This window comes from Periplaneta americana, chromosome 12 (assembly GCF_040183065.1).
Source record: "Periplaneta americana isolate PAMFEO1 chromosome 12, P.americana_PAMFEO1_priV1, whole genome shotgun sequence".
NCBI lineage: Eukaryota > Metazoa > Arthropoda > Insecta > Blattodea > Blattidae > Periplaneta > Periplaneta americana.
The window spans coordinates 5,518,680-5,545,298 of record NC_091128.1 but is presented as its reverse complement, the minus strand read 5'-3'; the positions used below and the strand labels follow the sequence as shown (position 1 = coordinate 5,545,298).

Genomic DNA, 26,619 nt, shown 5'->3' with positions numbered 1-26,619 from the left:
CAACCAAATATCCACAAAAATAACTTCTAATTTAAACGATTTACACTTCCGAAATCACGGAACAACCTCACCTTTCAAAATACCAACGGAAGATTTTAACAAACAACCATCTTCAGAAAATGTCAAATATAGTGTACAATAAAAATGTGTAACTAACCTTTCAACTCGTGAAGATATTCTCAGGCCGTAAATTTATCCATACCCCCATTATCCAACACAAACATTAAATCACACACACAACACTTCACCGATTACAATCATGAACTGCACATCTGCGATTCCCGCTCGAAATTAAAATGAGGAGCGATCGGTATAATTTCATTCAGCAGTACCAATAATGTCATGCTTCTAATAAAACAATTAAATTTCACTGCCATGCGCTTAGTATGTTTATATGAAGCAGATTGGTATAATTAGAACAGTTAATTCCATTTATGTATGTTCCTATTAGTTTACTTATTAAATATCTATGCGTCTGAATTGTTTTCAAATATATTTAGTTGGCCATCTTTCCACTCCCTGTACTCCATCTCCTTAACCAATGAGGAGCAACCATTTATACTCACTCTGCGTTCTATTTCTTGCAAGTAAAACCAGTTTGCTTACGTGTAAAAACATACATAATGCAGTCAAACTTTAGCAAATCATTAAAAGATTAACCCAAAATTCACAAATTTTAAATGATAAATGTATTTGCTGGGCATTTATTCATTACATTTAGAAGTTTAAAAATAAAACTGTTTCGTAGATATATTGCGGGAGCAGTTAACGGAACATCTGTGGCTACCACGAGCGTCAAATCATGGCAAGGGAGAGAGAGGGGAATCAACAGCAGCGTGTAGCATTTAACCTGTTCGCAGCTTTTAATACTGTATATAGACTAATGAGGAAACCAATAATATAATATTATATATTTCTTATTTAATTCACATTTCAACAAGAAATAGGCTATAACTATGAACGTTTAATTCTATTTATTCGTTCAAATCGATGCTTATGTAATAAAAACCTTTCTTATCGCATATTATCAATAGGTGTCTCCCGTTGTAGCTGTGTGGATAGCGCATGCATGTGCTTCCCAACACAGGACTGGGTGTTATCCTTGTCTTGTGATTGCTCTGTGTTATCTCTGCGGTGGCCCTGCGTCATGCCGATACCGTGATAGGAAGGTCCGAATGTGTCAACACTACCCGCAATGGTGTGTAAGTCGGATAAAAGGGGAGGTTTATCAGAATAAGAAATAAATTTATCTAAGTGAAGTTTCACAACCATAAAGAACAACCAGTAGCATAACTGTTTTATAAATTATTTCATTTTTAAATATCTACACCGCGCCACCATTAAATATGCTATCGAAAAGACCCATACCACTTGATTAATAACTATAAAAATATTTCATTTCAATAACAGTATTGTTATATTACGTACGTTTTGTAGGCTATAGACTACTATATAGCCGTCACTCAGTAAATAGCATAGAAATGAATATCTAACTTCAAATATTCTGTACGCCTACTTATATGAACCCAAAAGATTTCACTTTCTTATCATCAGTAAAGCATTAATCTGTATAATTAGTGACAAATACATCATGGCATTCACTATAATAATATTTCATTTTTAATGATAATGTCATCAAACATTCTTAAGTTTTGTAGTTTTTAATATCCAATACACAGACAGCTGTACTCAGAAAATTACACACCAGAGAATCTGACCTGTAAATTCATTTTAGTAAGTCTTGAAATTTTTGATTATCAACATTACAGAAACGTTCTGAAAAATTTACACAAATGAAGATCGACAGTCACCTTGGGTAGCAAAGTTATTATTGCGCTGGCCTTCTATGTCCGAGGTTGGGGATTCGATCCCGGCCAAGGTCGATGGCATTTAAGTATGCATAAATGCGACAGCCCCATCCATGTGACTAGAATTAGTGGCATGTAAAAGAACTCCTGTGGAACAAAATTCCGTCACACGCTGATATAACCTCGACAGTTGCGAGCGTCGTTAAATAAACCATAATTTAAAAGATCGACATATAGGAATTATGATGTGAGAGAATCTAAGTCATCTGAACTCTAAATATATCAGCAATTCTGCAGGTCTTAATCTTCGTGTGATAATGTTTATTTTAGTGTGTTTGTGTTCTGTTTTATTCTGAAAACCCATTATTTCTCAAAACTGACCACAGATAGATTTTGGAAAGTAGGAAAATGATGTAGGAAAATTGACATTTCACTCAAAACTACAATTTTTCCGAAAAACTTTGATTTCCAAGCTTCAAAATGAGGGCTCAAATATTAAAATGTGTTCAGCCGTTTTCCCTTAATTTCAATTACCAGTTCAAATTATATATATATATATATATATATATATATATACGGTATATATGTCACGCACCGTAGCTCCGTGGTTCAAGGAAGCTGCGCCGGACTGGCTCTCAGGGCAAGGGTGCAGACAGCAAGTGGTCGAGGGCGCGGGGATGCGTGCGGTGGCGCACTGAAGCTCAAGTCGTGTTTTACTCAGTGGAGCGGCTTTTATTTATATTTTCAAATAAATGCTTTTCAAATTAAAATTTTCAATTTAAATGTACGTACAAGAATTGTTATTTAATAGTGTGCAAATTTGGCTTTCATGTAGATGCTCCCTGTGAACTAGGCTTTAATAATTTCAAGAGAAAATTATTCCGGAGCCGGGTACCGATCCCGGGACCCTTCGCTTACCGCACAAATGCTCTAGCGACTGAGCTACCCCAGGGACCACACGACACCGTCACAATTCTTCACTTTATATCCACACTACACAAATGGGCTGAGAAGATGCCAGAAACCCAACTTTGAGTGCACACAGTTCTGTGTGACTTAAATTGTGGCTTTCTATTAACGTATCTATAGTAACAAATATATTATGCAAATCTGGCTTTCAAGTAGAACCTCCCTGTGAAGCAGGTTTGAATAATTTGCAAGGGAAAAACTGTACCCGGCCAAAATGGCAGAGATCACATCCCACGCTTATCTAGAAGTTGGGTAATCTGTCCGCCCAATGTCGAGATAAGCCTGGACTGAGCCGTCTGCCATTGATTGAGTAGCAATTATCTCTGTGAGCATCATAATAGATTCGCTGAATTTGAACCCTTTCTGCTGCGTATATTTTAACAAATGAGGCACTCAGAAGCAAAGTGATACAAGTGACATTTAGTAAGTTTTGAGATAAATCACTTTGAAGTTGAAAAGGAAATTTTAAAATCTCTTACAGGATTATGTTGCTGCAAATTTACAGCTGTATATGTTGGTACCTATATTTTTAACGACTAAATAACTTCTTCTAACGTTAAAAATTTAGAATATACACTTATCTCACTTTTTGAAAAAATGTCACTTGTATCACTTTGCTTCTGAGTGCCTCAAATAAGTGTATAGTAAGTTTACAAATTACTACGGTTTACATGCCCATACAAGTTGAGTAAAGTGGCATGTATGCATACCAATAAGCACGAAGATATCGGTTGCAGAGACAGCTAGAGATACCTTTTGAAGGTCAGATACCTACCATAATTCCTACCACAGATCTCAACAGGTTTTCTTCAAACGAATTATGGTAGAATAAATGGGCGTGTAAGAGGAACTTTAAAGTCTATAATATTAATAATAAGCAACTTGTTGAAGCTGAGACACAATGCTATGATTTTGATATCTTTGTACGTAGGTTGCGCTTCCATGGATTCGACAAAATTAGAAATTAACACCAAGAAAGGGAAAAATCATTTTCCCATTAACGCTTGAAGGAGACTTGGTCGTCACTGCTTTATAGTACCGGTATTACATGACAAGGAGCAATAACGGTAAGACATTCCGAGAGATGTAAAATGGTTATTCGGTAGAAAGAAAAGAGGTTGAAGATGGGGACGCTTTAAAGGAAATAAGTACATTATGTATTGAAAAACGTATTGTGATATTTGATTTATTGTTGCAGTCAAAATTGACATCAACATGAATGATAACGGTGTAATTATAAATGGAATGGTTCTAGTTCTAAAGGGACACTAGGACTGAATTTTTGGCCAAACTGGAAAAAAAAAGTCCAGTTTTTGTTTTTTACTTAAATGATGCCTTTATACATTTCTCTAAGATTTGGTCAATGGTTAGCCTTCATCCGCCAGTTTTAAAGATCTGGCGGTTATTTTTTAAGAGGTGAAGAGGTTTAAAATGTGAAGCGCCAACTTTTCCCCAATTGTAAGTAATATATTTATTTGTTTATTCTCATATTCAAATATTAGGCACAGGAATGCCATTTCGTAATTACCATTATAAAATACTTACTTACTTCCTTACTTACAATTGGCTTTTAAGGAACCCGGAGGTTCATTTCCGCCCTCACATAAGCCCGCCATCGGTCCCTATCCTGTGCAAGATTAATCCAGTCTCTATTATCATATCCCACCTCCCTCAAATCCATTTTAATATTATCCTCTCATCTACGTCTCGGCCTCCCTAGAGGTCTTTTTCCCTCCGGTCTTCCAACTAACACTCTATATGCATTTCTGGATTCGCCCATACGTGCTACATGCCCTGCCCATCTCAAACGTCTGGATTTAATGTCCCTAATTATGTCAGTTGAAGAATACAATGCGTGCAGTTCTGCGTTGTGTAACTTTCTCCATTCTTCTGTAACTTCATCCCGCTTAGCCCCAAATATTTTCCTAAGCACATTATTCTCAAACACCCTTAACCTATGTTCCTCTCTCAGAGTGAGAGTCCAAGTTTCACAACCATACAGAAAAACCGGTAATATGACTGTTTTATAAATTCTAACTTTCAGATTTTTGGACAGCAGACTGGTTGATAAGAGCTTCTCAACCGAATAATAACAGGCATTTCCCATATTTATTCTGCGTTTAATTTCCTCACGAGTGTCATTTATATTTGTTACTATTGCTCCAAGATATTTGAATTTTTCCACATCTTCGAAGGATAAGTCTCCAATTTTTATATTTCCATTTCGTAGAATATTCTGGTCACGAGACATAATCATATACTTTCTCTTTTCGGGATTTACTTCCAAACCGATCGCTTTACTTGCTTCAAGTAAAATTTCCGTGTTTTCCCTAATCGTTTGTGTATTTTCTCCTAACATATTCACGTCATCCGCATAGACAAGAAGCTGATGTAATCCGTTCAATTCCAAACCCTGCCTGTTATCCTGAACTTTCCTAATGGCATATTCTAAAGTGAAGTTAAAAAGTAAAGGTGATAGTGCAACTCCTTGCTTTAGCCCGCAGTGAATTGGAAAAGCATCAGAAACTGACCTATACGGACTCTGCTGTATGTTTCACTGAGACACATTTTAATTAATCGAACTAGTTTTTGGGAATACCAAATTCAATAAGAATATCGTATAATACTTCTCTCTTAACTGAGTTATATGCCTTTTTGAAGTTATGAATAACTGATGTACTGTACCCTTATACTCCCATTTTTTCTCCATTATCTGTCGAATACAAAAAATCTGATCAATAGTCGATCTATTACGCCGAAAACCGCACTGATGATCCTCAATAATTTCATCTACGTACGGAGTTAATCTTCTCAAAAGGATATTGGACAAAATTTTGTATGACGTCAACAAAAGTGATATTCCTCGAAAGTTACCACAGTTGGTTTTGTCCCCCCTTTTTAAAAATAGGTACAAATATTGACTCCTTCCATTGTTCTGGTACAATTTCCTTTTCCCAAATTTCCAAACGAATTATCCTTGCACCAAAAACGGATGCTCCCTGGACCAAATGATCGTATTTTACTTGTTTGATGCAACAGAAGCCACAAGTCTTGCTATAGCGCTACGAAATGGCGGTCCTGTGCTTTTCATTTACCCGAGGAAGGAGGAAGTCAAGAAGAAGAGGAAAGCAATGGTGCTAGGGAATTAACACTGAATGTGAAAAGAAAAATCAAAATTTTTTTAATAAACTGCATTTTCTCAAAACGCCATCTTTCATCATACAAATGGTCCATAGTGGTTTGCATTTGCTCCAATTTGCATGACATTTTGCACGAATATCTCTATACAAATACACAAAACTGTGCATGGAATTGGCTCTTGTTTAAATACTTTTCGTGTAATGAATTTTTAATTTAAAAATATGGAAAGTGAACGAAAACAATATATCACACATGAAAATATTTATGTCCTTCACCAGTGCTCAATTTTTAAAATCAATGCGTAGTTTTATTCGTCACGGAATGTAAATCCTTCACAAAAAATTGAAAATAGAATTTAAATTATAGTTCTGCGAGGGACATTTTGAATTTAAGCATGATTTAGTTTAATAAGATAAGAAAAAATTTAAATTCAAGGACCTAATAAGTGAAATTTGCTGAAATGTGATACAAATGCTTGTATATCACAAAATTTGAAACCAAAATTGAACCAAAACTATATAAAATATCAAATTCAGTCCCAGTGCCCATTAAGACTCACATATTGGTAACATCATATTACTCTATGAGTCGAGGCTATCAGAGACTCAGCTGTCTCCATTTCAGTACTGACATATATATTTTAGAAATTAATTTTCTTGTTCATTTTTCGATGGCTTAGCGCACACATGTGTTAAGTACATTTTTTGGTCAAATTGAGTTAAGTACAAAATCGGAGTCTTCTGAGGTGTATCTTTACTGTGTACAAATGTGGGAAGTGAATTCTAAGAGTTTCCTATAGTTTTGTGTTGGCAAGATTTTGTATTTAATGTAGCCCACGTGCACAAATGTGACAAATGCGCTTGTCACTTCTGTGCATTTAAGAACCAATAGACAAATGTGTTAAGTGCACAGTTACAACATTTGTGTTGTTAATATTAAACCATTGTACACTTTTTCAACATTTGTGATTTTATTGGTGGCATTTTCATTCATTGTTGATCATTTTCAGTTCTAAGCTTTATTTCTAGTGCAGTGTTACTGAATGTTATACAGAGACAATCAGCACTAAAGAGCCCTTACAAGAAGAGTGGGGCAACCCAAATAAACGAGAAAATCAGTCCATGCAAATGAAATCCGAGGACAAGAAAAGAGCCATAGAAGATGGTATAACCTTCAGATCCATCACTTTCGATATGTAAGCTATTCTCAGTGAACCTCATGCAGGTGATCGTGACAATTACTATAAATGTAAATTTAATGTTTACAATTTCACCACAATGGATTCCAGTAAAAAATGGTGGGTTTTGTTTCCTTTAGGACTAGTGTATTGGGAGAAAAGACAGGGTAGAGATTGGTTGTTGTCTCCTGAAAAAAATTTACAGTTTGCCTGTGTCTATTACTGACTTAACAACATCCAGTGACATTTGCGGAGGACGGAAGAGGACTCAGTTCGTCACTACTGCAATGTTGTATGTGGTAAACCGAAAGGAAATTTTGGATACCATTGATTTAAAATTTATGGAGTCAGGACATTCTTATTTGGAAGTCGACTCTATGCCTGCAACAAATGAACGTAAAAAGAAGCACATGAAAGTGTACACCACTCGTGAATGGGCGTTTCTGATCTCAGCAGCAAAAGAAATCCTTCCCCATATGAAGTTACTGTAATGCACTAAGATGACTTCTGTGAGCTTAAGGAGCTGACAAGGAACGTAGTAAATACTGTTACAGAAACTGTTGATGGTAAAAAAGGTAAACTGGATGAAAATGAAATGGCTCAGAACGCAGAAGAGCAAAAGAGATTATTCAGTTCAAATATGACCTCTCAGAAGAAACATTTTTTTAAATTGACATAAGCCAAAGAAAAAAGAAGAAGATTGCAGGAGATAAACCTAGTGAATTGGTCTAATGTTTCTCTGAAATCAAAGTACAGCCATAAATTGCCCGTAAGTGAACAGAAGACGAAAGGTCTTTTATCACTACTACAGAACAGAGAGTATGATTATGTCTCGTGACCAGAACATAGTACGAAATGGAAATATAAATATTGCAAATTTATCCTTTGAAAATGTGGTAAAGTTCAAATACCTTGAGCAGCAGTAGCAAATCTAAATGACACTCGGGAGGAAATTAAACGCAGAATAAATATGGAAAATGCCTTTTATTATTAGGTTGAGAAGCTTTTGTCATCCAGTCTGCTATGAAAAATTCTGAAAGTTAGAATTGATAAAACATTTATATTACGAGTTGTTCTGTTTGGTTGTGAAACTTGGACTCTCACTTTGAGAGAGGAACAGAGATTAAGGGTGTTTGAGATTAAGGTTCTTAGGAAAATATTTGGGGCTAAGCGGGATGAAGTTACAGGAGAATGCAGAAAGTTACACAACGCAGAACTGCACGCATTGTATTCTTCACCTGACATAATTAGGAACATAAATCCAGACGTTTGAGATGGGCAGGACATGTAGCACATATGGGCGAATCCAGAAATGCATATAGAGTGTTAGTTGGAAGGCCGAAGGGAAAAAGACCTTTGGGGAAGTCGAGACGCAGGTGGGAAGATAATATTAAAATTGATTTGAGGGAGGTGGGATATGATGGTAGAGACTGGATTAATCTTGCTCAGGATAGGGACCAATGGCGGGCTTATGTGAGGGCGGCAATGAACCTCCGGGTTCCTTAAAAGCCAGTAAGTAAGTAAGTAGTAGTCTGTGATCATGGAATATAAGTAGGGGCGAATGTTGATGAAAAGTCATCCTCTTATTTTTCACACTAGGGCGATGTCTATTAATATAGAAATCCTTCCTATGTTAATATCAACGTAAAAAATAATTTCTTATATTGCATTTTTTTATGTTTTTGAACTGATAAGTCAATTTTATATTTTTTTTTTTTCGCAATTTATTGGTCATTTTTAATACTTTGAAGAACTTTTAGATCATTTGGAATGCATTTTAATTTCCTCTTTACCGATAGGTCTGTTAATTCATTTTCTAAGCAAATGGGTCAGTAGTAATTACCTACTGAATAAGTGAATGACAGTGAAGTTTGAGTTTTGTAGTTTGGAATAGACTCTGAAGTCCATCCCTCATTCCACTGAAGGCTTCACTTCACACAACGGAAGTAATATGAAATGCTTGACAACAGATTAGTTTAAGTCAAGTCCCTACAGTCTCGGCTGCGCGGAACGAGGAAACCGAGACAAATTTAACGCTGCGCTTGTCGCCATGATGATGAAGAGCAGACGCGTAATAGCAGTACATAAATCACACAATTTAACGCTGTGATGATCTAAAATTGACAGATTATGGCCATTTTCGACGTTTAATGTAAAATTAGGACAAAATAAATATATTCAAAGTTTCATTGATGTGGGTCAGAGCATTAAAGGAAAGAAAATACGTACGCAGCAATTGATAGAAAACATGCTCATACGTCCATAAATAGGCCTACACAATACACATTATACTGGGTGTTCATTTCAAAGTGTGTCATGACGTCACTGTTGATGAGTCAGCGATTTGAAGCGAGTTTCAGCTTTTGTGTCACAGAAGTTGCCTATTAATCAAGGCGTTCAATCTGTACTTGATAACGTGTACGGTATAACTTGAACGTCGTAGCAACAGATGGTGGTCTGTAAGGTGTGCTACCATAACCTCTTTCGAACTGTGCTTTTCGCGGCCAAGTCGTACGCAGGGCATTTGTTATCATCGGTTGCGTACGGCAACATTCCACAACACAAATCAAATGCTCCGTGTCCATGTTGACTGTCGAAATTAATGTCAACAAATACGTAAATAGTCGTCTTAACCCTCTCCCCATATCCCGACAGTAAGAAAAAACTCACCTCAGTACATGTTTCGAAACAGTTCACATTCCTGCCACTACCGGCGTTACCGTACGTATCGGTAAGTATTCTTCTGAATGAACGCCGTACTTGCTAGGCAACTTCTCTGGCACATATGTAATACACCTCTGCGGAAGTGTAGGAAGATTGAATTCTCTAGGCTCATCAACTAGCCACATGACGGCATACAGCGAGCCATGACACGCTTTGAACTGAACACCCAGTAGAATGTATAATTTTACGTTAATCAGCATATTGTTAGGTTTCAGAGAATCAAAAATTATATTAACATACATTACTCTTAGATCACAAGACGTAAATACATGCACCTTGATTACACAAGTTCTTATTATAATCAAATTCTTAAGTGAAATAAATATGTGATAATCAGTATAGACCTGTTGTTAAGTTTTAGAGAATCGAAAATTATATTACCGGTACTTTTAGACCACAGGACATAAGTAACCACGCAAAATATAATGCGCAAAGGTAGCCAAATTACATTGAATTTATAAGTCATTCTTCAATTAATAAAGGGAATGCTATCAATTATAAAAAGTAGTCTACCAGTACCTAATACATTGCAAATAATAGGTAACATGAAGACCTAAAAACTAAACATAATCATATTATGCAAAATAAAAAACATACTTTTTATGAGTGGATTTCTTTACATACTGTATTGTTATTTTAAATAAATAAATACGTATCATTGCTTGCGGACTGATAGTATCTGCATAAGCTGTGTGAGAATGCTTTGTGTTTATTTGGTTCCACTTACAGATGTGAACAGTTATTTTCTATTACGAAACTAAACAAATCTCAAACAAGAAATGATGGGCTTTAACGGCAGTTCTTCGCATAGCTTGTGCTAATACAGTTTCTCCAAATCTTGAGAAATTGAGTAATATGAATTAATGTGCAACAGACATGTTTTGTTTTGTGTTTAAGGAAGTGTTTCATTACTTTGTGTTCTTATTCAGTTTGGTAGAATAACATTTTCTTTTGAAACATGCAGTACGTACGCAACTTGAATAAACCGGTTTTCGTGCACTCTATAAGCACACTCCTCTCGTAGCAGGGCCTGCACCGTGCAAGCACAGTCTAGTATATACAGTCGCGAAGCTCAATACATTACATAGTTGCTCACCACTAGGATCGCTAATATCGCCTCATTACAGGCAATGCAAAATAGTGCCGTCACAGTCTATTGTTTCTAGCACCTCAAAACTCAAGCTTCGTGACTGTATATAGTAGACTGTGGTGCAAGCACAGAGTGCATAATTCTGCCCAACCCTGCTCTATATCTCCTACATAAATACACCTTCAGTAATAGAAACTCCACACTAGATGGCATCAACAACGATGTTAATCGAGCATTGAAACAGGGTTTAAGCAGACGTTCCCTCAACACGACACAGTTAACCAGCGTTGAGTGAAATCAACAGTAAGCAGAGAGCAGTGAACCGTCAGTGCAGTGTACCTACTTCAATGTTACGAACGATATCCGTATAGGTTAATGTTAATAGTGGTTTATTACTACAAAACATCACATCGACAATTCAAAAGTACGAATGAAGACGTGAATTAGATTCAAGGTGAGCACTAAAATTACATATTACCTAGCACTAAAACTACATAGTATCTGGCACCAAAATTACATATTATCTATAGGCCTATATATTTGTGTGTCAATGCTTCCACATACTTGCAAAGACGATATTCATTGCATTTACGATACAGCCGGGGGCTTGTAGCCTCCGCTGCCCCCAAGATACCTTCGCCATAACCCTTCTATACAGACCGTCAAAAACCAACATAATGCATAACAAACATAGATAAAATTGTCAGAGTTAACAATAATGCCGTCCACACCTGTGGAGTAACGGTCAGTGCGTCTGGCCGCGAAACCAGGTGGCCCGGGTTCGAATCCCGGTCGGGGCAAGTTATCTGGTTGAGATTTTTCCGAGGTTTTCCCTCAACCCAATACGAGCAAATGCTGGGTAACTTTCGATGCTGGACCCCGGACTCATTTCACCGGCATTATCACCTTCATTTCATTCAGACGCTAAATAACCTGAGATGTTGATGCAGCGTCGTAAAATAACCCAGTAATAAAAAAAAACTAATGCCTACGACATTTAGGAGTAGTTGAAAAGTGGCACATGTGAACACTGGCGTCTTCTACGCAATTACCGCTCCGGTATTGTGCACTTAAGCCTACTTTGATCTAAAGGTACCAGTATTTTATTTTCGGACTTCGTACAAAATTACTGGGAAAGTATCACACTTCAAGCAAAATGACATCATTACAATAAACTGCATTACAGTCCTTTTTAGTAGTAAAACTTAAAATTTAGTACGGGATATAAACTCCTAGTCATAAGAAATCTCACGACAATATTATGAGAAAGTATTTTAAAAAGATACTCATGAAAGCAAGTTTTGCTGCTGTCCGATATTAACCTTTCGCTGTCAAAATGTAGGCTACGTCGAGCAATGTTATACAAAAACAACAATTATGATTTTAAAACTTTCCGCGTATCTGCATTACATTCGTCATATGAAGTCTTCACTTTAGCCAGGTTTTTTTAGAAGAGTTCTACTCCTTGCTTTGCGATTTTGTTAGTCTATGTCAATCGAGCCTGTGTGTAATGTGTCATGTACATATACACTGCACGCGAACATTAATATGGTTGTTTCATAATATCGCGCTACCCAATATTATCTCATAGGCTATTTCCACGTAAACAGTGAAGAGAAGAATTAGAATGTTTGGTTCTAAACCTCGGACGCAATATCTATACAGAGTGTAAGGGGTATAAGTTCTGTCCTTTTCACAGTCGTTGTGGACAGTTTACAGCAGTGGTCGTCAGCACTCGCTGAAATGTGCAAAGGGTAAGCGGTGCCGTCCCGTGTGCACCGTCGTGCAGCAGGAAGCGGTAGAGAGCATACCCGCTAGCAGCTACGAGTGCACCATGGTGCACTGTGTTTTCCGCGGGTAAGACATTCTAGTTCCAGGGTGCTCTGCGCTGAGGACCGCTGGTTTACAGGATCAAAAAATGTCCATACAACATAGGGTCAAAACTTGATATTTTTCCCAGAAAAAAATATTTCTTTTTTATTTTATTTGCATTATGCTGCTTACATCTTTAGTAAAATTACGAAGACAAATAGGCTACATCAGTAGGTATATCTAGCAAAGAGTTGATATTAGTTTAAATAAATATTTGTTTGTTCCATTACGTTTTCGTGAAATTAAATAAAAATGCATGCTTAAATTTGTTAATATTCTGGCGTGAGAGGCGTGGCAACGAGTTCAGCAGGCAGTACTCTGCACAGACGTACGTACGAGTCAGCTGAGTTCAAGCTCCCTGTCCATAGCTCTGCTGCCGAGCGGATGGCAGTTCGGTACAGGATATTCCATAAACAATTTACAATGTCATTCACAGTTCAGGAATATCATATGTTAGGCCTATTAATTTATGGAGAAAGTCATCGTAATTCAAGTGAGGCAAGAAGATATACCGTCAACGTTTTCCTCAAAGAAGGTTACCTAATCGGCGAACTTTTGTCGCAGTTTCTCAACGATTTTTCGAAACTAGGAGTTGCTTACCCCATTTCCAAAGTCACACAACCAGGAATTTGTTTAAAAATGATATTGATTTACGGAAGCGGGAGAGATTAAAATGTTGCATTAGAAAAAATGTTTTGTGATTTTGTCCAGAAAATCATTATTGTTTATTTTTAGACGTACAATAAAAAAAGGAGCAACATTGTTACATAAAATGTAAATTTACCACAATGTTCTATTAACGACATTGAAAGTTTGTATTTGCTGCTCGTTTTATGTAAACAACAGTATTGTCACGGTCGCTCCTGCATTAGAACAGAGCATCTGTTGGACCCCCTCCACCCCGCTTGAGCTGTACTGTGTACTTCTAAACCACCTTCCACCCGCTTGAGCTGTACTGTGTACTTCTAAACCACCTTCCACCCGCTTGAGCTGTACTATGTGCTTCTAAACTCCCTCCTCCCCATCCAACAACGTTGTCAAACGTCTATTATTGCAAACTTTAATAATTATTAGTTAAATATTGAAATTAGAAAAAAAAAATTGCAAGGACATCTTTTCTTCCTTATAACATGAATAATCATCAGTTAAAATAATGACACACTCTGTGTTTACCGTATGAAAGCGAACATTATTATGGTTAGATTTCATCACACCGCGCTACCCAATATTATCTCATATTTCCACGTAAACAGTGAATAGAATAGTGCAACCTACAACGTAACATGTTACGAATTGCTAACAAACTATGAAAACATTTGTAGAATATATCACATAATAAGACACATTAAACTTCTACACATCTATCGTTAATAATGGAAAATTGCAATACATTGCAATACTCATCTTATTTTCGTAAAAATACAGAGATAAAAATTTAAACGAAAGTTAATAAATGATACAAAGAATTATATTATTAAAAAAATATTCGTCGCTTTTCTGAAACCACTAGCAATGTATTACATGTGGAAGAATTAGAATGCTTGGTTCTAAAATTCGGACGCAGTATCTGTCTATAAACGCAATACTGAAATTGCAGCGTAATTATTTATGATATTCATGAACAATACTACAATCACTAGGCCTATGTCCTAATGACACAACATTTTTATGCTGTATTTTAACACTCAATATAATTTTTATCTATAAGCATAATGATCAAGGCATTGCATTATTACCTTTTAAGATCCGGAATCTTCGTTCCTTCCATTTTCAAATATTAATACACATAGAACAGCCTGTGATATCTAGCACATAACAAATCAATATCCTTTATGGCGACACACGCATCACAGATTGCTACTGGATAATTTTACTTACAAAATTCACAGAATTCAAATCTTTACAAGCACAGTTATTCTAAGAATAATGAAACACTCCGCGCACCACACCGAACACGATATAGATGTGAGGAGAATGCCAATATAATTCCTGACATACGAAACTCCCTTCCTGCCTTTTAGTTTTTATGGGAAAAGTTGACCTTGCAGCTTGCACAACTTGGATTCGTCTTATTTCGCTGTCTGTGGTGCAACTTCTAAACTACTGGGATAGCCTAGGGATAACTGCCAGGCATTTAGTCTTCATCGCAAGACAATAACTTGTTAAGTTGCATTATATTTCTATTTTCATAAATAAAGTTCTCTCTGTCATCGTACACAGAAATGATTTGTTCGTTAATGCAGATTTAGTCATATTAACAAATATGATTATAAAGAGGTATATCACAATAACGTAATGTATTTATTTGCATAGCTTACGGAAATTGTATTGAAGTAAAAGACACATATCGGCTGATTCATCCCTGGTAGCTACTGTTATTTTACTTCGGTTTCCTTAACATCAATAGTGATACTTTACTTACTATTTGGGAAAAGGAAATTGTACCAGAACAATGGAAGGGTCCATAATTGTAGGTACCTATCTCTAAGAAGGGGTCCACACCTGTGGAGTAAAGGTCAGCGCGTCTGGCTGCGAAACCAGGTGGCCCAGGTTCGATTCCCGGTCGGAGCAAGTTACCTGGTTGAGGTTTTTTCCGGGGTTTTTCCTCAACCCAATACGAGCAAACGCTGGGTAACTTTCGGTGCTGGACCCCGGACTCATTTCACCGGCATTATCACCTTCATATCATTCAGACGCTAAATAACCTAGATGTTGATACAGCGTCGTAAAATAACCCAATAAAAAAATAAATTTAAGAAGGGGGACAATATCACTTTTGTTGTCATACACAATTTTGTCGAATAACTTATCCTTTTGTGGAGGTTAATTCCATATGTAGATGAAATTTATCGGGGATCATCAGTATGGTTTTAGGCGTAATAGATCAACTATTGACCAAATATTTGTATTCGACAGATATTGTAGAAAAAATGGGAGTAAGTTAGCCTATAAATTTACAGTAGCCTACATCAGTTAGGCCTATTTATAATTTGAAAATGGCATAAGAATCGATTAAGAGAGAAGTTTTATATAATATTCTTATTGAATTTGGTATTCCCATGAAATTAGTTCGATTAATTAAAATGTGTCTCAGTGAAACTACAGCAGAGTCCTTATAGGTCAATTTCTATCAGATGTGTTTCCAATTCACTGTGGACTAAAGCAAGGAGATACACTATCACCTTTACTTTTTAACTTCGCTCTAGAGCAGCGGTCATCAGCACAGAGCACCCTGGGGCTAGCGTCTGTTACCCGCGGAGAACACACCGCACTATGGTGCGTTCGTAGTCGCTAGCGGGTATGCTCTCTACCTATTCCTGCTGCACGACGGGGCACACGGGACGGCTTCGCTTAATATATAAATAGGCATAAATAAATAACCTAAATAAGTTAAACGCTACTGAGAAAGTCATGTCCGTACAGAATACTGACCTCGGCACATTCGGCGGAATAGAAATTTTCGTGTCTCTCCTAGCAGGTAGAAATGTAAGTTCAAATAACAATCATTTATGCTTGATATTAGATCTAATTATATAGGCTGTAGGCCTATACAATAATTGAGGACTCAATACGGTAAACGATTAAATTGCCTCAAAAAAAAAGTGTGGAAATCTTGCCAAACAGTATTTTTCCATAATTTTGGCACTTTCATCGTTCACCATTTCCACATATTTTATTAAGGCACTTTCACCGTTCACCATTACCACATATTTTATTGCACTGAAATAATAGCGTGTAACTTATAGGCCTGCTGTGTATTGGTAGGATTAGGCTAATGTATAGGCTAATTGTTGTGAAAAAATAATGAGCATTAGGGATAAATGAATTAGGGCCTACATACCAAGATTTATTCTACAAAATTTTGTTATTTTACTTTTCGAAACCTTTATTTTACCTTATTAGGCCTACAAATTTGTATTTTATATTAGACTTAAAAATTCTGTATTAGGCTACATTAAAAAAAAAATAACAGAAACCCCTTAAAACCAAACACGACAAAATTTGGATAAAGGATGTAGGAAACGCTGGATTTTTTAAACATCAATCACACAATAAAATAAAAACAAGCCGGCACTACAAATGGCATCGCGCCTAGCAGAGGCACTTCCAGCGTTCCCCAGTGTCACTCGACTGAGATAGGCCTTTTCATCATCAGGGAAATCTTACGACAAAAATTATGACTAAGCCGGATGGATCTGGCACATTCCACGTTTATCAGGCTGCAAAGCACGGCACATAGGTAAGCCTACTATTGTTTGATGGAAAGAAACAGAAATTGACATTGTGACACTTTCATCGTTTACCATATTCAGTCCTCAATTACTCGACGATCAAGCCTATCTCGTTGTTATGTGGAAATACAAAGGCTAGTGATGTCAAAGCAAGCGCATTTTTCTGACCTTTAGGTTCGTGCGCGGGCAGCAAGCGCTAAGTATGGAAAGAGGAGAATTTTTCTCCGTTCCATTACTCTTTCATCGTATGATGACGCAGAATATCTGCATGGAAATATCATATGTAGCCTACTTCGGTACATTAAAATAATATATATGATATGCGTAAATCACTTCGTGATTTAAGACGGCGCTTATTCCGTCGGATCCCGGCCAACTAGTCACTCATAACGAGTGCACCTCAGCACATGTGTGGACTTCGGTCCTACGTTCATAGACTCTATGACGTAGTGCAGAGGGCGGCCACTAGAGGGAACCCAAGAGTTGGAACTTAATCTGAGACGATTCTGTCCGACGCCGGGGTGGTATCCGGTGTGGCTTAGTGGATAAAGCATCAGCACGTAGAGCTGAAAACTCGGGTTCAAATCCCGGCGCCGGAGAGAATTTTTCTCCGTTCCATTACTCTTTCATCGTATGATGACGCAGAATATCTGCATGGAAATATCATATGTACTTCGGTACATTAAAATAATATATAGAATGGAGAAAGTTACACAACACAGAACTGGATGCATTGTATTCTTCACCTGACATAATTAGAAACATTAAATCCAGGCGCTTGAGATGGGCAGGGCATGTAGCACGTATGGGTGAATACAGAAGTGCATATAGAGTGTTAGTTGGGAGGCAGGAGGGAAAAAGACTTTCGGGAAGGCCGAGACGTAGATGGGAGGATAATATTAAAATGGATTTGAGGGGGGTGGGATATGATGGTAGAGACTGGATTAATCTTGCTCAGGATAGGGACCAGTGGCGGGCTTATGTGAGAGCGGCAATGAACCTCCGGGTTGCTTAGAAGCCAGTAAATAAGTATTAATATTATTATTATTATTATTATTATTATTATTATTATTATTATTATTATTTAATATTGTCTGTTTGTAATTTTCTTTATTTAGACCTATAATTTTGCTCAATAATACGATATATCAAAATGATATCTCTGTTGGATTGTGGTTCTTTTCTTTGATGTGAAATAAATTTTGATCCATTTAAACATGGAAAAACTTTTCTTCTCACGCAAGAGTCACTAGGATCCTAATGGAGGAGTCAGGAGGATCCTAAGAACAATGAAAAAAGAAAATTTGAAATGTAGTACCAAACCTATTGCAAGCGAGATACTCAAGTATTTTCATATGGACTTTAATTTCTGTTGGAAGAATTGTCTTCAGTACCTCATTCCACAAGCTGTAATAATTTAAATTAACAACTTTATGGTATTCACTTATTCTTTTAAATAAATTATGGTTTATTTAACGACGCTCGCAACTGCAGAGGTTATATCAGCGTCGCTGGTGTGCTGGATTTTGAACCGCAGGAGTTCTTTTACATGCCAGTAAATCTACTGACGTGAGCCTATCGCATTTAAACACTTAAATGCCATCGACCTCCGCCGGGATAGAACCTGCAACCTCGAGCATAGAAGGCCAGCGCTATATCAACTATGCTACCGAGGGCGACTTCACTTATTCTTGTTTCTGTTCTATCCTCACATCTGTCATTGCCATTTCCAGATCTGCTACGCATTTTCCTATAGTATCCATAGATTGGGTTGGCCTGGGTAGCGTAGCCGGTGTAGCGCTGGCCTTCTGTGCTCGAAGTTGCGAGTTCGATCCCGGCCCAGGTCGATGGCATTTAAGCGTGTTTAAGTGGGACAGGCTCATGTCAGTAGATTTACTGGCATGTAAAAACTCCTGCGGGACAAAATTTCCAGAACATCGGCGACGCTGATGTAACCTCTGCAGTTGTGAGCGTCGCGTCGTTAAATAAACCATAATTTAATTTTCCATAGATTGGTCCTGAAAATAAAAATCATTGTGCTTAGGTACGAGGGCTCCATAGGCGTGGAGCCCAATTGAGATAAATTGGTCCAAATGGCTTAAAGTCCGCCCAGGTCATTTTATTTTCTAGTTACTATATATTAGTTACTTTATACACTGCACGTGAACAATACTGATACATCATAATATTTCAACTTCAAGAATGTTGAATAATTTCGAGGGAAAAATTGTTCCGGAGCCGGGTATCGAACCCGAATGTTGCTTCACGTACAATGCATAATATTGTGCCATAATTGCATTCTGCACTGAAACTAGACTGGCAGACAGGCGGGTTTTCACCTTTCAGTCTACCTGCAGTCCTGCTGTCGTGATTTGGTGTAAAGAAGTCGCCTATCGCAATTCGCGGAATACCTTCACTTAGATAAACTTATTTTTTATTCTGCTAAACCTACCCTTATATCCGACTTACACACCACTGCGGGTAGGTTCACAAATTCGGACCTTCCTGAAAATGGTATCGGCGTGACGCAGGGCCACCACCGCAGAGATATCACAGAACAATCACAAGACAACGGATAAACACCCAGTCCTATGTTGGGAAGCACATGCGCTATCGATATAGGCACAACGGCAGACAATTAGTGATAATATGCGATAAGAAAGGTTTGTATTATTTGAGCATCGATTTGAACGAATAAATAGAATGAAACGTTCATAGTTATAGCCTTGAAAGGTAAATTAAATATACTATTTATTATATGATTGGTCTATCATTTGATATTTAGAAGCTGCGAACAGGTTAAATGCTGCACGCTACAGCTGCTATGATTTGACGCTCGTAACAATCGTATCTAACGTCACAAATGAATGCCCAGCTATTACATTTTAATTTAAAGTTTGTGTATTTACTGGGTTAATCTATTAATGATGTGCTTAAGTTCCACTTCTTAAAATATTGGCTGTAGGCTATTGCGTATGTTTTTCCTTACAAAAAAGCAGAACGCAGAACGAGTATACAGTTGCACCTCATTGGAGATGGAATGCAGTAGAGGGAATGCAACGATATGGCCAACTTAATATATTTGAAAACAACTTAGACAGTTAGTAAATTATCAAGTTTTCTTGGATGTTTAAAGGAATAGGAACATACATAAATGGAATTAACTGTGCTCATTATACTAATTTGCTTCATATGAGTGCAGCGCAGAGCCATTTTATTATTTTATTAGAAGCATGACATTATTGGTACTTCTGAATGATGTCATACCGAACGAGGGAGAATCGCGGATGTGCAGTTCGTGATTGTGACGGTGAAATGTTGTGTGCGTGGTTTAATTTTTGTGTTGGATAATGGAGGATATGAATAAATGTACGGCCTGAGAATGTCTTCGTGAGTTGAAAGGTTAGTTACACATTTTATTGTACTCTATATTTGATATTTTCTGAAGATGAGTGTTTCTTAAAATCTCACGAGAACTATGATACGGTAGGATGGTAAAGTTAGTTCAGTATCACGTATTGCATTACTTTGCTGCACAATGTAGCGTTTAAAAAATTTCGTTAGCCAGTTTTGCGTTTGTGTAAGAGATGATAATAGTATTATGAAATACCAGTTAATTGGTCAGTTTATTGTTCCAATGTGGCTTCCTCAGATAGCTTATGATGGAATATCCTTTGATCACGAAAATAGGGAAGCCATAATAAAATTAGGCCTGTATTTTGTACCAGGTTTCATCTTGATATATTTTTAAAAGATACACATTAATTCAAACGAGTTAATTATAATTTTTGTGGTTTTGGCCTACTACTCGTGTATATATTATGTAGTTAACATTCTATTTGTAAAATATAATGCAATTGTTATTCGAGATGCGCTCGTTTCACCCTAACATCTTAGTGAGCCACCGATGTAGCTCAGTCGGTTAAGGCGCTTGCCTGCCTGTCTGAAGTTGCTTTCGGGCGCGGGTTCGATCTCCGCTTGGGCTGATTACCTGGTTTGGTTTTTTCCGAGGTTTTCTCCAACCGTAATCTGAATGCAAGGTAATCTATGGCGAATCTTCGGTCTCGTCTCGCCAAAATATCATCTCGCTATTACCAATCTCAACGACGCTAAATAACCTAGTAGTTGATACAGCGTCGTTAAATAACCAACTAAAATAAAAAAAGTCTTAATGAAGTAAAGTGACGTCAAAAATATTTTCCTTTCATATTTAACTACATAATAGGCCTAATGTCCTAATTGTACCTATATGCAGTGTAAAATATTACCATGGCAACTAAAACTTATGTTTAAGCAAAGCCTGCATGGTATAGCCATAGTCTAGTGTATACAGTCACGAAACTTGAGTTGTTAGGGTGCTAGGAACAATAGACTGTGCCGGCACCATTTCGCATTGTCTGTAATGAGGCGATATTAGCGACCCTAATGGTTAGCAACTATGTATGGATGCATATTTAGTACGTATTGAGTTTCGTGACTATTCCAACAAACAAGGTAGGCCTACAATAAAAATGTAAGGAAAATGTTTTTGATACCGCTGTATTTCGTTCAACCCTATTAAGCGTCATTCCTCGAAATGCAAGGTTTATTTCATATTGAACTGTTTCATTCATTTAGTGTTCTGCCCAAGGGCAGGTCTTTTACTGCAAACCCAGCTTTCTCCAGTCTTTTCTATTTTCTGTCTTCCTCTTTCTGCCCTCATGTGATCCATATAGGCCTATCTTAATGTCGTATATTATTTGATATCTCCTTCTGCACCGAACTCTTCTGCTGTTCACCATTCCTTCCAGTGTATCCTTCAGTAGGCAGTTTCTTCTCAGCCAGTGACCCAACCAATTCCTTTTCCTGTTTCTGATCAGTTTCAGCATCATTCTTTCTTCACCCACTCTTTCCAACACAGCTTGAAGTCCTAGTACACGCGAAGTATTTGAAGCTGTCCATTTGCTCTACAGCCTGTCTCATTTAGAATTTGCAAGTTTAACTTCTTTACTTTTCTTCCTATGACCATGGTCTTCGTCTTATTTGCATTTATCTTCATCCCACACTACTCACAGCTGTCACTTAACTATTGAACTGTTTATTTTTTTATTTTATTGGGTTATTTTACGACGCTGTATCAACATCAAGGTTATTTAGAGTCTGAACGAAATGAAGGTGATAATGCCGGTGAAATGAGTCCGGGGTCCAGCACCGAAAGTTACCAAGCATTTGCTCGTAATGGGTTGAGGGAAAACTCCGGAAAAAACCTCAACCAGGTAACTTGCCCCAACCGGGGTACGAACCCGGGCCACCTGATTTCGCGGCCAGACGCGCTGCCCGTTACTCCACAGGTGTGGACTGAACTGTTTATTCATTAATTATGTCCATATTTAAATTGTATCTTTTAATTAGTATTTTATACTCATTATAAAGAATATTTACTTAGATTTGGTGCTCAAGTGTTTGTTACGAGATAGTTACTCTTAATAAGGCTTCATTAAGGCCACCATATGTCCGTAGAAAAGTAGGATTGCTTTCGAGCCTCAGTGTCCGGCGTTCATAAAACCTTTGACGATACAGTCAAGTTTTTCGACGCCCATTGTAAACCTGAAGTTCTTATGAATAGAAACCAGATTTTCGTACATACAGCCTATTCTATACAGAACTAGAACATATTGACAGTTAAACCAGCGAATAGGGATTATAAAGAATGGACACTGAGCGAATTTTCCTGTGTTTTGTTTCTCTGTGCGCCAGCGTATAGTTCCACTTTCAAGCGCTAGAGGTTAGTGTAATCGAGCGTACGCTAAGGTAATAATTGAGAATAGAGTTGAGACCGTTGCTTACGAGATGTGTAATATCGTAAGCAACGGTTGAGACACAGGATCCAAACATCGCCTACCTTATTGCATAATCCAGTAACGCTTTGCTTCAAATAAATTCAAGTTAACAGCTTTTCCTTATTTATCAGTGACAAACTAGTTGTAATAATAATATTTTATATTTCAGATATCATAAATTATAGTATAAAATAATATAATACATTATAAAATTAAGTATCGAATTCGTTAAATATTTGTATATAATATAATATAGGTATATGGTTTTACTTCTCGTAAGAGTTTTGTTTTTCCATTTTCAGCGCTATCAAATCATTACATATTTTAATTGTTGTTGGGGTTAACGTCTCAACTCTCATTATAAAGGAACTCTAGAGTCTAGACATTACAGTTAATGACGGATTTATTATTTTATGGATCCAATTTATTTTGAGTACATAATGTACCTAGATGTATTAATTATATGTGTTATATTTCCGCTGTGTCGACTGCTAGCTGGTGTGATGTCAGCGCCAACTATAGGGAGAAAGCAGAATCTGACGCTTTAGTTGGCTTGAAGGTCATTGAAATCAGTCCGGCTACATCAAAGGTACCGACGCGAAGTGTCCATTCTTTATAATCCCTATTCGCTAGTTAAACGGCTTCAAGGTGTCACCCTGGCAACCGCTGAAACCAGCCACCCAGAGTCCATGCTGACAAGTCGCGACTTTTTCACGTTAGCACGTGATAGTCAGCTGTTTTGTTCGGAAGTATCGAATCATCGGTACTGTTTTACAGCAAGCATTGGTGTTCTGTCATGGCTATTCTTCTCGTAGTTATTTTGTGTTGATGGAGGTGAATTATTTTGAGTTAAGTTTTAAATTTAATGTAGCTGTGTGAGTATTTCTAACGCGATTTATAGTGTTCGTGCATTTATAAAATGTCGCAAGGCAGCAAGTTCTTACTCCCTCAGTTAACGCCAGTTTCACAGAACAAACTTTTACTTCATTATAATAATGATCCGAGGCACGACAGCCCATTGAGAACCACCACCGACCAGCCGGCTGCTGGTCTCACGTCCAGATACCGAAGCAGAGGTGGACGATCATCCAACCAGAATAGAGGTATCGTGTAGTTAATACGATGATCCCCCGGCCGTTATAGCTGGCTTTCGTAATTACTTAATTATATTTGGGAAAATAAATATTACCTGCTTGAAATTTTAAAATCAGTCTCCTTATTTTGAATTGCTTAATTTTATTATCTACCTTGTAGAATTGTCAGAAATAGCATCACTATTAATTTTCGCCATATTTACGTCATCAGCATAAACTGAAGTAGGCCTGATTCCGCGTCATTATTAGGCCTACTGATACTAGACTAATACCCGAAAACCATCGGCGTAGCTCGGTCGGTTAAGGCGAATGCCTGCCGATCCGGAGTTGCGCTCGGGCGCGGGTTCGATTCCCGCTTGGTCTGACTACCTTTGCGTTTTTTCCGAGGTTTTCCTCAACCCTAAGGCAAATGTCGTATAACCTATGGCGAATCCTCGGCCTCATCTCGCCAAATATCTCGCTAACACCAATCCCATCGGCGCTAAATAATCTCGTAGTTGATATAGCGTCGTTAAATAACGAAGTAAAAAAATTATCTGAAACTCTTAGTTCGGGTGAACCACACGCCCCACTATTTTTCTGTACTGTTTACTACACTGTGACATTCTGATTTATGTAGGCCTAACATTTCTGTAAATTACGAGACATTATTAGCTGATGAGAGGTTGTCCGTGCATCTCTCCTTTGTAACTGTAAATTTATTAGCATGAAATCATGATTATGGTTTATACCATAGGCAAAAGCTATATTGTTTACAGACTATGCCCATATTAACATTCACTCATACTATATTATTATTATTATTATTATTATTATTATTATTATTATTATTATTATTATTATTATTATTATTATTATAGTCAGATTCCGTATGATACAAATTTTTACGAGATTGTGTCAGTTGATCAGTTCCGCCCAGTGAACTCTATGTGTATATTAAACAGGTGGCAATACTCAATGCTTTAAAAGCGTGACGCGAATTCTTCTAACAGAGTTTTTTCCTTGTCTCCTTTGCTATAAATGCTACATTATACAATATCAGCTTGTTGTAATCTTCAAAATTATTTGCGGAACTCCAAACTGTTAATATTTTCTATATAATGTCAATGGAAGTTACTAAGTTATCAGCCTTGGAGTAAATGAAATCACAAAAATATTAAATAGGCCTACCGGTAGACCTACACAGAAAAATAACATGGTTTCTAATGAAATAGTGTCTGCGGAACCTAGCGACGTCGAATTTGACTCCCAGCAAACTTTAAATGAACTGGATATCATTTTCGTATTCTTTTTAGTACCGTACTATCACAGTCTACTATATACAGTCACGAAGCTTGAGTTTTGAGGGTGCTAGAAACAATAGACTGCGACGGTACTATTTTGCATTGCCTGTAATGAGACGATATTAGCGATCCTAGTGGTGAGCAACTACCTAATGTTTGCATATTTACTACGTATTGAGCTTCGCTACTGTATATACATAGACTGTGGTACTATTTTTCAAGGTCTGACCGCGCCAGGGCACTTTACGGATTTTCTATTACCATAAGATTTTGCAATTATATTAAAAAGTCATGTTTTATTCATATTTAAGTTAATTTCAAAGTAGGGTAAACTACAACTTTATCTAAATTTGAACCCGTGCATTTCCTTCTGACATTCCACAAGTATTCCTAGGAAAATGATTGTGGTGGTGGTGGTGGTGGTGGTGGTGGTGGTGGTGGTGGTGGTGGTGGTGGTGGTGGTGGTGGTGGTGGTGGTGGTGAAGACATCTACCGAAATTTGAAATTCCAGAGCCAGGGAACTTTTTTGTTTAGAAACAACCATTGGTGGAGCCTACATTTTGAGTTTCATTTAAAATTAAAATTCATTGTGAGTTTTTGTTACACTGTTTTTCGAATGTACAATATTAATTTTTTATTTGGTTGTTTAACTATTGTATATCAACTGCTGGGTTATTTGGCGTCGATGGAATTGGTGATAGCGAGATGGTATCTGGTGAGATGAGGTCGAGGATTCTCCATGTATTACCTGACATTCGCCTTACGGTTGGGAATAACCTTGGAAAAACCCGAACGAGGTAATCAGCCCAATGCTGGAATCGAACCCACGTCAGAACGCAAACTCGGATGACTAGACAAACGCGCTACTGCCTGAGCTACGCCGCTGTCTGGCATTAAATTTAATGGTCACAATTTAATAATGAAGTTACTACCCTCCTTGTATTCTAATATTTAGACTACTAGGCCTACTGTAATACTTCAATATTTTCAGTAGGGCTACATTTCTTTTCGTTGCTGACATAAATGCAAGGAAGAGTAAGAAGACTGAGGAAGCAGACAGACACTGTAGTTTTTTATAGGCTGAGTAGCATAATGTTTTCAAACCGCTTGTAGACTACACGGCTCTCTGATTGGTTGAAATGCCTGTGCTTCGTAACTCGAGAACGGCTGTGTGGGACAGTACAAGGCGGTGTTGAAACATTCATGTGAATTCTGAAAGCTAAAAACAGAGAAGTGCCAAAATGTAATGCAAGCTTTTTAATGATGATGATAATAATAATAATAATAATAGTAATAAATGATGATAATAATAATTCTGATTTTGTTTATTGCTCAGAATATTAATACAGTATTATAAAGAACAGAGGTAAGCACAGGATGGCCTAAAATCTGAGGGATGACAAATTTAAA

The 26,619-nt window shown here is 37.3% G+C and overlaps 1 protein-coding gene across 6 annotated transcripts in view; it reads left to right on the top strand.

The window, feature by feature from the left end:
- LOC138710132 (nucleolar protein 12-like) overlaps positions 1-26,619 on the top strand; it is a 717,371-nt gene that overhangs the window by 111,740 nt on the left and 579,012 nt on the right. The window contains exon 6 of one of the 6 annotated variants that reach the window (XM_069840770.1): positions 3,709-3,865. The exons of the other annotated variants lie outside the window; for them this stretch is intronic. Within the exon in view, the coding sequence (XP_069696871.1) occupies positions 3,709-3,738 (30 nt within the window). The 3' untranslated portion in view covers positions 3,739-3,865. Of the gene's footprint in view, positions 1-3,708; positions 3,866-26,619 lie in introns of those variants that run through there. 6 annotated transcript variants of the gene reach the window in all.